The sequence below is a fragment of the Cariama cristata genome, unplaced genomic scaffold (genome assembly GCF_000690535.1).
Source record: "Cariama cristata isolate BGI_N322 unplaced genomic scaffold, ASM69053v1 scaffold17939, whole genome shotgun sequence".
Lineage (NCBI taxonomy): Eukaryota > Metazoa > Chordata > Aves > Cariamiformes > Cariamidae > Cariama > Cariama cristata.
This window is the reverse complement of record NW_009637652.1, coordinates 22,576-33,942: the sequence shown is the minus strand read 5'-3', so window position 1 is coordinate 33,942 and position 11,367 is coordinate 22,576. Positions and strand designations below refer to the sequence as shown.

General features: G+C 47.4%; 1 protein-coding gene across 1 annotated transcript in view; it reads right to left on the bottom strand.

Moving 5' to 3' along the window:
• BZRAP1 (benzodiazepine receptor (peripheral) associated protein 1) overlaps positions 1 to 11,367 on the bottom strand; it is a 44,462-nt gene that overhangs the window by 14,891 nt on the left and 18,204 nt on the right. Inside the window, exons 12-19 of the mRNA XM_009708423.1 lie at positions 10,979 to 11,130; positions 9,355 to 9,948; positions 7,111 to 7,413; positions 6,636 to 6,815; positions 2,279 to 3,406; positions 1,543 to 1,669; positions 1,237 to 1,388; positions 891 to 1,059 (exon numbers count right to left, since the gene is read on the bottom strand). Of these exons, the coding sequence (XP_009706725.1) occupies positions 891 to 1,059; positions 1,237 to 1,388; positions 1,543 to 1,669; positions 2,279 to 3,406; positions 6,636 to 6,815; positions 7,111 to 7,413; positions 9,355 to 9,948; positions 10,979 to 11,130 (2,805 nt within the window). The remainder of the gene's footprint in view (positions 1 to 890; positions 1,060 to 1,236; positions 1,389 to 1,542; positions 1,670 to 2,278; positions 3,407 to 6,635; positions 6,816 to 7,110; positions 7,414 to 9,354; positions 9,949 to 10,978; positions 11,131 to 11,367) is intronic.

Below are 11,367 nucleotides of genomic sequence, written 5' to 3'. Positions count from 1 at the left end.
TGTGAACTGGGTGGGAAAACGGTGGCCAGTCAAAACAAGAATTTCCTCTTGTTTTAACAAGTGGAGCAGGTCAAACAATTGCCACTGGTAGCAGACAGTACATAGAGAGGTGCAGGATGAGAGACGGGAGGGATAAGAGCCAGGCATTGGGACACAAATATATTGACAGCAGCCTCGGGGCAGTTCACAGCCACTGAACTGCAGCCTAACTCGGCCTGAGCTGTGATGGCTGCACATCCCAGGGAAGGTTCCTCTCCTCTGAGTACATGATTGGAGAGAAACGGGAAAGTCTCTGCAGTGCATAAAGCACTGAACCACATACTTCAGAATAAGTAAGGAGGAGCTCAAAGACCAGGTCTGTTCCTTGTACATTCCTGACTGCTTACTTTGCTGTCTCACACCCTTACTTCTGCTTCCCCATGAGCCTCTCCCCATCTTCCTCCATTCCCAAGTCACAGATTCTCTCACCCAACAGCAGGGTCACTGCCATGGGTTCAATTACAGACTCGCAAAACAAAAGAGAGAACACAGAAGTGAAAACTCTTGTTCACATCCTTCAGCTCCTCTGATCTGAGGATCAGCCTCACTCACCCTCCGTGCTGAGTTCACAGACATGACACCTCAAGCACAGGAGCAGCTCCAGCAGCTGTAAATGCAGCCTTGGGCAGCACTGAGATCTCAGTACACCTGCCTCCCTCATCCATCGAGACCTCCCTATCTGCTACTGCAACAACCACTAAAAAAGCTTTCAGATCCTGGAGACCATCCCAAGAGATTGTTTTGGTGGGCTGCACTGGCCTCACAGCTTGACAGCACAACTGAACTTTCCATGTTTCAGCAAATAAACATGCTGACAATAGCAGAGCACATGCATAAAGGAGATAGAGTACCTATGCTCTCCATCGGCGTGTCAGCAGGCAGGAACCCTTGCTTTAGGAGCTGCTTCTTGATTTCATTATTCTCCACCTGGACTTCTGATACCATGTTGCATGGAATGTACCCCTCCCTTCCTGCACATTCACCCCTGTAAAAGCCATCAGCGTCCTTGTCTCCACATACCTGCAAGGGAAAAGACAGGCCAGAGACTGTTTATGCTACAGGGACTGAGATACACAGAGAAAGGGAAGTTAAGGAAACTCCCAAGATGGAGGCTCTGCCTCCCAAGGTTTATGCTGTCCCTGGAACATCAGATGGATCCACACAGAGTAGGAGACGTTCACTAACGTGTGCTCTTACTTTCAGGATCTGTCCCTCCTTAAACGGGAGTTCCTCTTCTGCTGCATCAGGGTTAGGAGACATAGAAACAGGATCGTAGTCAAAGAGAGCCACAAATATTCTAATGCCATCATCTTTAACAGAGGTTTCAGAAGCGGTGCTCCTTGGAGGACCTGTGCACAGACGGGACAAAACAGAAATAACCTTAGCACCACGCCCCTGCCATAGCCCTGCATGGCTCAAATACTGCCTGCTAGCCTCTCCCCTGCCATTTCCAATAGCCTCCCTCTCTCCTGCTGCCCAACTCTCTTCCCCTTGCCCACTCACCTGGACTAGAGAGCAAAGGTTTCTGCATTTGGCTTCTTCTTACACTCTTCCTCCCTCTTCTGCTGGGAGCCTGCCAGGAGGCTGTGCCAGGCAGCTCCTGGCCCCTAGGGTCTTTATTACCGGACGCCTGCAACAGGAACCACCAGAGAGTTAGAAGCAGCCTCTGCCTTCTGACTCGTGTGAACAGTGCTCAGCCCAAATGCACTCCACAAAGAGCAGTGCATCCAAATGCAACATTCCTCTTCAGGGACACTCTAGAGCTGAAAATACCAAGGGAGTGGGAAAACAGAACTAAGGACAGGCAGGCACCCTGCCAGGCGCCAGTGACGATTCCCTTGGTGAGCATGAGGACGCAGGAAAGGGCATTTCAAGGGGAGGCAATGACATTACAGTCATCTTCTACACAAAGCTTTCACAGCTCAGCTTATTTCACCAGGGATCTTCATTTGGGTCCCACAGCCTCCTGCCATGGGGAGGAAGACCCAGTGCGAAAAGGAATACTGCATCGGTGACACTTGGTCAGTTAGCAGGAAAAGCAGAAGCAGCTAATACAAGAAAAGCCACGGAGCAGCACAGAACTACAGAATCGTTCAGATATTCTTCCAGACAATCCTAGAAGAGGGTCCTTTCTCTGGACAACACTGAACAAAGCAAGATACAGGCAGGCCAGGGAAGCAAAGGGAAGCTAACGCCACTGCAAGCTGCTTCAAAGCCAGAATAGGAAAAGTCACCCAACCCTTTTGTGCAAGGAGGTGCTACGTATCCCCTTCGAAGGATGTTCGAGCCTCCTTCTCCAGCCAGGTGACTTACAGTCCAGCTCCCAGCTCTGCTCCTCAGAATTGCTCTCACATCTCAGTGCTTCCTTCTCCCGGCAGAAGAATTGCAGGCGCCGACTTGGAGACCCTGTCCACTCCATACCTTGCTCCTCCATCATCTCCAGTCTGGTCAGGTCCCTTCTGCCATCCGTGTGGGCAACCTCAGATTGACTGGAGCAATCACTCCAGTCCCCCTGACAACTCTGGGTCCTCTCTGGCCACAGCCTGCTCTCAGGGGGGGATGCACAGGTTGAATCCTGATCATCTTCGGAATCATATTCAATGTCTATTTCCAGGCTCCTAGGGCTGGAGCAGCGTGTTGCCACCACAGCAGGTTCTGCAAACCCTGAAACCACTGCTTTCATGTGGTTTTTCCGTAAGGTGCCTTGTCTGGCACGACTGTACATATCAAACCCCTCCTTACCACCAGCACTGCTCACAACATTCAGCTCTTCCCTGAGGCTAGGAGCTCTGTATAACCCGCCTCCCATCTGGCTGCAGTTGCCCAGCAGACGACTGCAGTGCTCTGTTAAATCATTCTGTCTCTTCCTACCCATCTCAGGCCGACTCCGTATCTTCTCTCGATAATTATTTCCCTTCTTCTTGCTCCAAGCAGGACTCGCCCCAGTCCCAGACTTCGAATCATTCTCCTGGTAGCCCCAGTTCCAGTTTGCCTTCTTCTGACTCCAGGTCAGTTGGACAAAGGCAGGATTTGCATGGTCAGCATCCCCTCTGCTCTCCTTAAGACCATGTTCTTCCTGCGGAGTCTGAGTGGACAGATCCGTGGAGGTGTTACTTCCATCTGCCTTTAGAAATGGCTCCTTGATGTTGAGCAGTTTCTCTGACCTTCCTGAATGGTAGGTAAGCGTTTCCAAAGAGTCTTGAGGGTCTGCCTTTTCCTCCATAACACACTTCTCATCCTCATCTTCATCCTCATCCTCAGTCACCTCAGGGATGCTAAATAATTTCTTGCTGTGGTTCTTCTGAAGCGGGAGCTCTAGTATCCTCTCCAGAATCTCCTCATCGCTGTCAGTATCATAAAGATCCATCTGTACCCAGCCCCCGAGAAAAGCCACAGCCAGGACAAGCAAAGGAAAAAAGAGAGGAAATAAACATTAAAAAGAGAGGTAAAGTTACAGCTGATTCCCTCCCAGCACAGCAGTATGGAGCGGCAACTGTGGTCTGCAGCGAAGCAAGGGTAGGAAGCAAAAGAGAGCAATGGGTCTTCTGGCAAAAGACAATCAGATGAACTAGTGATGCAGCGGAAAGCGAGAAAGGCCAATGCATGGAAGAGCTCCCTCCCAGCCTCTGCCTCTGCACACACACAACTACCTGCAGCACCTTTCATCCTGCCCACTTGATTCCCCACAGCTTCAGCATCCCCAGTCTGGGATGATGGGGTAACAGAGGCACAGCTCCTCCACGGCCGATTGGTTTGCTCCCTCCGCAAGGATAAGTCTCACAGCCTGTGCTCACACAAGGACCCACAGTCCTCCCTTACCTCTCTGTTCTCCCACTGGAACAGAAGGAAGTGACCCTCTGCAGCAAGACACCCCTTGGAGAAGTTGCTGCTACGGGAGGACGTTCCCTAGGCCCTTCCCAGCATCTGTCAAGGTCCAGCTCTACAGTAGTTTACTGTCTGCAAATCCAGGTGAACATAGTTGCCACAAATACACATGAAAACCCTTTACCTCAAAGGGGTCATATAGACTTGTATTACACTTGCAGCTGGCTAAGAGCCTAACAGGTTACATAAAACTTTTGGGAAAACACTGCTGAATTTTAAAATTTGTCTTGGACCAACTCTAGAATTTATGTTTTGTCTCTTACCACATCTATACTAAAATAAAAAGGTAGAATCCCAGATACATAGTGTTATTGAGGTTGGGAGATACCTCTAGAGGTTTCTTGTTCAACTTCCCTGACAATTTATATCATGACATGTTCTAAAAACATTTACAAATAGTTTACAAAGCATATGCAGCTATTGATGTTTTAAGCTACAGGCATGAGCAGGCCTCTTCAGAGATAAAACTGAACCACGGGGCGGGGGGGGGAAGGCAGTTGTAAGCCGCCTACTGATTATTCCAACCTCGATAACTTTTTCCAAGCAAAAGCTGGTCTTGAATTATATGTAGAATTGGTTGAAGGTGCCTCCAGAGGTCTCCAGTTCAATCTCCTAATTGCAGCAGGACTGACACCAACAGTAAATCCGGGTCTTTGCTTAGCTGAGGCTTGAAAACACCAAAGAACAGAGATCCTCAACCTCTCTGGGGACCTGTCCCAAGGCTGCACCACCCTCCTGGGAAAGAAGTTTGCACTCATCTCCAACACGAACCTCCCAAACAGCAATTCATGACTGTTGCCTCTTTTTATATCACCTGCCACGAACAAAACAACTTTGGCACTCTCATCCTTTTAATCATCCTTCAAACAGTTGTAGGTAGCTACAAGATTTCCCACTCGCTTCCTCTTTGCCAGACCAAACAAGCTCAGCTTCCTCAAACTCTCTTTACAGGACATACACTCTAGGCTCCTACCTTGTTAAGCACCAATTCGGAATATGCAGAATTCATCAATGCAACCACAAAATAAGTCCAGTGGCTTTTGCTTTTGAATTCTAATATAATAAATGGTTTCAGAAATTAAACAGCTTATTTGAGGTTAAAGAGTTTAGAAGTAGCACCCCTCCATTCTTTCAACCCCCAAATCCTGAAAGAGCTGGCTGAGGAGTCTTGAGATAACACAAAATGTTACTAAATATGCAGAATCCTAGAAAATACCCCTGCTGAGACCTGGCCCACTTCAGTCAACATCTTCCTTCACTCTACAAGGCAGTGTTGGGAGCTCTGTGCCCTAAAGTTTCCTGCCCCTGATACCTTCTCTCCATTCAGCATCTTGTCATGCTCACACCCTCAACATGTCACCGCCAGAACAGAAAACAATCACTTTATCAGGTCAAGAAGCACCAGTTTGCTCAACTCAACAGGATGTGTGCGGGGTTTCAGTGTTTCTTTTTCAGGAAAAAAAAACCCACCAACAAACCAAAACCATTCAGGTCAATAAAACATCTGGGAAAAAAGAGACAAAGAATGGCATTCTTGACTGTTCTTATTTCCTCTTTTCTCCTTCCAGGGAAACTGTTCTTTTTTCCATTTTTTTTCTGGTGCAATCCCAACAACTGAAAGCCTTCTCAACAACTCCTTCCCAGGCAACGCCAGCATCTCCAGCCACCAGCCACTCTTGGGGCTCCTGACATGCTGCACTGCAGGTCCAGCCTCTCCACCCGGGAAGCAAAACCTCCTTCAGAAGGAGAAAAGGAACAGCAGCCAAATTTACTCCAGAATCACTACACTGTCTGCTACTGATCATTTAATGCTCACCAGACCCATCCCATCTGTGCTGCAGGCTAGCAGCCATACACATCAGCATCAATAAACTACAGATGTTCTTTGGTCACATGAAAAAAAAACAAGGGTCCTTTCTTGCCATACAAGCATATCATATTTCCTCCAAATGTTCCTAATTTCTCAGTCATTCAAACTCAATACTTTCCCTCACACACATTCATCTCAACTGCCATAATTTGTATGATTACATACCACAGCCATGCAGTTTTAAGCACATTACTCGTCACAGATGCATTATAACACACTAACTAGCTTTACCTGTTTGAACTTCTAACATGAATTAACATGATCACTCACAGTTCAGCTCAATCAGTATTTCCTCACTTGGAACATTTGAATTGCAAAGCCACAGCTCTGCTCCTACAAGCTATCCATTCCTACAGAGAACACCAAGGTCTAAGCAAAATAATCTGCACTTGAGCCTAAATTCACATTTAGGAGTGCTTGCAGGACTGAGGCCAAAACATTACAAGCCTGTTTTGCCTTAAGAAGGAAGGTAGGCTCGTACAGGATCTACAGATGGGTGGACTTTACAGATTCCTATGTGTTCACTGTTTATATCTATATTAAGAACTTGATCAATAGGATTGATTTTTAACACTGGGTTCTAAAGTTCACATTACATTGCGTGTTTTTCCAACTAATTAAATCCTGGGTACATTCATTACACATAAACACCCTTTCCTCTCACAAAGAACTTGCAATTTTACTAACTTAAGACAACACTGGGAGTAAAAGCAGAGTAGGCAGGAGCTTAGCCAAGCACTGTTGAAAGTGCTGGGCTCAGATTAGCACCTCCTCCTGTGAGCTGATGACATGGGATGGCTGCACTGGCGCTCCCCACAAGCATTACTCTGCCACAAGTTACCTTTTCCCCGTTCTCCCTGTAACATGGCTCTCTCTGGTCCCATTTCTTCTCTTCCAGAGTTTCTGAAGACAGTTCATCTTCTTCCTCCTCTTCCAAAATATCTGAAAGGTCAGAACTACGGTTGTGCTCAGCAAAAAGAGTCAGCTGTCGTCTTCCCATTTCAGACATTTTTTCTTCTTGCTATTGAAAAGCAAAAGAGATTACCTCAGTCCTCTCAGGCACTCTATTTCAGCAATAAAGTAGCATTTTATCTTTCTCTAGTACACAGAAAGCTAAAGTTGGCAGGAAATAAATTGGGCAGCACTCAATGCAGCAATTGGCATGTGTGTATACACACACATAGATGCATGAAACTGGCAGACACATTTTACAGCCTGCAGAATAACAGTACCGCATAAGATTGTAAAACCTAGAGGTGTCAACTACAATCCACATCCCTCCCTGGGCTGAGACATTCAACCAGGGTTAAACAAACCTCTCTTTTCACTCTGGACATTTCTTTCATCACCTCCTTGCCAGGAGACAACCTCAGGAACTCCTGGCAGCTGCTTCCCCCTGCGCTTGCATCTTGGAAGGTGCCCTCTGTCCCCTCAGCCCGGTTGGCAGAGGGCAGAGGCTCTGGGCTCAAGTGCTTCTCCTTTGCTTCCTTCTCCCTTTCAGCACTGGGACCCTTTGGTGACTCTTCCATGGAGCATGCATGGCAGGTCTCCATACTTATCTTTAGACTACTGTTAGATGGGCTCTCCAGCTCTGGTGCTTTGGTTACAGATTGTTCCATCTGGGAAACAGACCAAAAAAGGTCATCACAAACAATGAAACCTTGTATTTTTTCGCCAAAAGCAGGGCCTTACCACCCCAAACTCTCTGACACAAACACTGTGTGTTCTGTGCTGTTGGCATATTAATATTTTGGCAAGCAATGTGCAGCTGGGAAGGTTGGCCAGCCCTGGGACAAACCCCTCCCTGCCATTAAATGCAAGTAGATACATGGTCCTTCCACTGCTGCAGCTCTGGCCACCACACGTGGCTCATGTAAGCCACAGAAGTGTATTGACAATAACTAGTTTTAGAGCAGCAAGAAGAGCCCAAGCTATACAACGAGGCTATTTCCCACTCTCATCTGCCAGAGGAATGTCCTACACACTAGCTTGCAGGTTAGCTTGAGCTGGAGGTGACGACACTACCCCAGCACTTCTTGGAGCTAGTAAGGGCTATGAAAAAAAGGGAAATTAATGAAGCAGAATATATACAGAGAGTACAACTGCACAAACTCGTGATTAGGTCACCTAGTTGGATTACAGATATTTTAAGTTTTCATCTGTTTCCCAGACAGTTCAGTCTGGTGTTTCAGAAAACCTCTGGGAGATGGAGGAGCGGAACCCCAGGAATGAGGAGGGTAAGGCAGGCAGGCCTTCATCATCCACCCCTTTCTCTAACCCTTGCTCTATGATAAGGCAGCCTCCACTGCATTTTGCAATGGAGCACAACCTTGTCCTTAGGTACTAAGCACACTTTGAAAATATTTACAGGATCTCCCCCTAGCGAGATTTAGACATTGCAGTGCCTAGTTTCTAAATGTCCCCTGGGCTGAAAGAAAAAACAGACAGGTCCAGATCTCACATTTAATCTGACAGCTAGGATCCTTCTGCCCTGTTTCACTTTCTTGAGAGCCAAGAGAAGACACATATCTCCAGCAAGAAGGATGATTTGCATCCTGGAAGCACCCACTTCGCTCCACTGACTACAAAGGAGGAAAAGCCACCCACCCATGTGTAGTCCACTAGACATCTAGACATCTAAATGTGAACAAATTCATCACAACAATTGACCTGAGGTACTGGGAGCAGAAATAACCAGGGGTTCAAGAATGATGATTGAAATTTTGGACTCAGCATCTCAATTCTTCTGTGTATTTACCTGGCCTTTGGTTTTGGGCCCGCAGAGCTGCTGATGCTCCAGCAACTATCAGAAGTCTTCCCTGCTTTGTCCTTTGCAAGCTCACACTGCCATGACTGGTAAAGCCATGCTGAATGTAACAGTTTGAAGCACTCCCCTGAGTCTCTGATGTCAAAGGTCAGAATGGGAAAAGATCCTTTTTCCTGATATAATACATCACACACCAACAGGACACACTTTCCTCTTGTCACAGAGCAAGTATCTTACAGGTCATTTACCTGTTTTCTTATGGGGCTCTCAGACAATCCTCACCACTGTCCTAAAAAAGCCCTGAAAGCACTCACTCACCCTACAGGATTCCAAATACCCAATGTCACCACAGTTATCCAGACATGGCTGCATCGCTCTGCAGTCCACTAAGGTGCTGCGCCATGCTAGAGTGCCTACTCTGTCTTGTGCAAACCCTCTAGACCGCAGAAAATCCCTACAAGTCAGAGAGCACGGCAATGCCAGACTACAATTGACAACTTAATCAGTGGGAACATCCTTTTCACCTTCTGTCTCTGATGAATTCTTCCTTTCCCGACTCTACTCCTGATCTGCTTGCACACATGTGTTCAAGTGGTGAGCTTCATCTGCTCTTCCAGGTACAGAACAGCAGCCAATAATCCCTGCCGGTTTGCCAACCACTGGATGATAGCCCAAAGGCAATAGCGTGTTACAGAAAGAGAAAGATGCTCAGTGGCATTTCGTTCCATTCTCCAAAATGATCCGTTCTCCTTCTCAGCACACGTGGTACTGGGCAGGAGATGTAAGCACTTACCTGCACCTCTGTCCCTTTGCCCAGGCCTTGCAATTCTGCTTCCCTCGAAGGGACAGGCTCTGTGCCCTCACCGGGGAGCACTGTGCTGCCAGTTTGCTGAGGAGGCACAGTCAGGCATTTCTTGTCTTGCCCAGCATCTGATCCCTGTGGGGAAGTGCCTAAAACCTGCACCAAGGAAGCACTGGGAGAAGAGAGGTGCAGTGGTGAAGAGGCTTTCTCTGGCAGAGATCGCGCTGAGCCATCATGGTTGGAGGAGAGATCAGTCAATTTGGCATCTGAGCTATCAGTGGGAACTTTATGTCGAAGCAGAAGTGCAGTCGTCTGGTGTGTGGGTGGGCTGCGGGCAGGCAGAGAGCCCCTGGGTTCTCCATGGGGCAGTCTAGAGGTAAAAGTGGTAGGAACAGCAGAATCTGAAGGTGAAGAGCCGTGAGAGGCTCGCAGCACGATTGAGGAAATCTGGGCTGGAACTGAATCCACCGACTCCCCATACAGAGACATCGTTCTCACAGAAACCTCCCGGCAGACCTGGAACATCTGAAGCTGGGACAAGTCCACCAGGACACTCCCAGCTGTTGGAGAAGTAACTTCTATTGTCTGCAAGCAAAAAAATAGGGAGCAATTATTTATTGTGCACAGCTCAGCCCTTCTGAGAACGACAATTCCTGAACCCAGAGTTAATGACAGACATCAAAGCTCTTGAGAGCAGGTGTGCAGAATTCTCACCCTTCTGCATAATATCAGGGAAGAATGAACACTAAAGATAAATTATTACCATAACCATTCGAGAAGCTGGATATTCTGTAAAGCATGACTATATTCCCTCCTACTCCAGGTTTTAATTACACTTTAAAAGGTTATCCTTTTTTTGGTCTCCCTTTTGCCTACCTTCCCAGACTCCTTTTTTGACCTATGTAGAGGAAAAAGCATACCCATGATAAAAGAGAAATCACCTAACACAGCACCACTTTGTTTTGCACTGTGCTCCTTTGAACAGCTGTGGCTTGCCTCTCCCATGGCCAATGGCACGACATCATGTGTGCAGAAGACCACAGGCCACTTTTAATACAGAATACCCTTGGAGGTTCCTTACCAGCATTCGCACTGGACCCTCGGGTGTTTGTACGCTTCTCCCGTTGCCTGTCCTTAATCTAAAAAAGGTCTGGAGAACTACACCTCGTTCCCCATAGTCCAGAGACAAGCCCCAAATGGTGGCAAGGTTGTATACTTGTACTCTGTCCATGCCCTGTAGACTCATTGCTCATTGCTTCCCCAACGATCAAGCTATTGCCTAGGGTCACACAGAAGAGGCTGACACTAATTGTCCTGTTTTGCTAGTGAAGGGTCCTGCCACAGGAACTCTCCTAGCTTACTTCTATCAAAAACACAGGAGAAATCCAGACAGATGTCTTTTTTGGCATGCATCAGTCAAAACAAACAGCCCAAGCATTGTCCCTTCTCCGATATCATTCCTTTCCAGGCCAAGGACTGTCACTGTCTCCTCATGGCATGCTTACTGGATCAAGCTTTCCAGGTCTTGAGGCTCTGCAACTGCCCGCTACCCCTGCATCAGCCTCCAGCCACCCACCTGCACAAACGTCAGCCTTGCATGGCGTCAGCACAATACCTTCTGTCCATCCGCATACACAGCATAACCAGTGACTCGAACTCCATTGGAAGATCCTTCAGCATCAATGGTGACAGGTAACCAGCTGATAACGACGATACCTGGCGAGGGACCAGGTTCTACCTGGACATCCAAAGGAGCATCAGGTGTGCCTGTGAGAGACCAAACAGATTTTCCTCTTGCTTACCTGACTACAGCATAAAGCTAAACTAAACCCTGGTTAGAATCAAAGAGAAAACTCCCACGCCAGACTTGCCACTGCAGAACCTTACTAGAATAGCCAGGCTAGTCTTGGGAAACGATAGACAGAACCAGACAAAATAAGGTACTCTTGTTCTGTGAAAGCTTTAATGCACAGAAAATAGAACTTTGCAAAAGTAGCTGAGGCC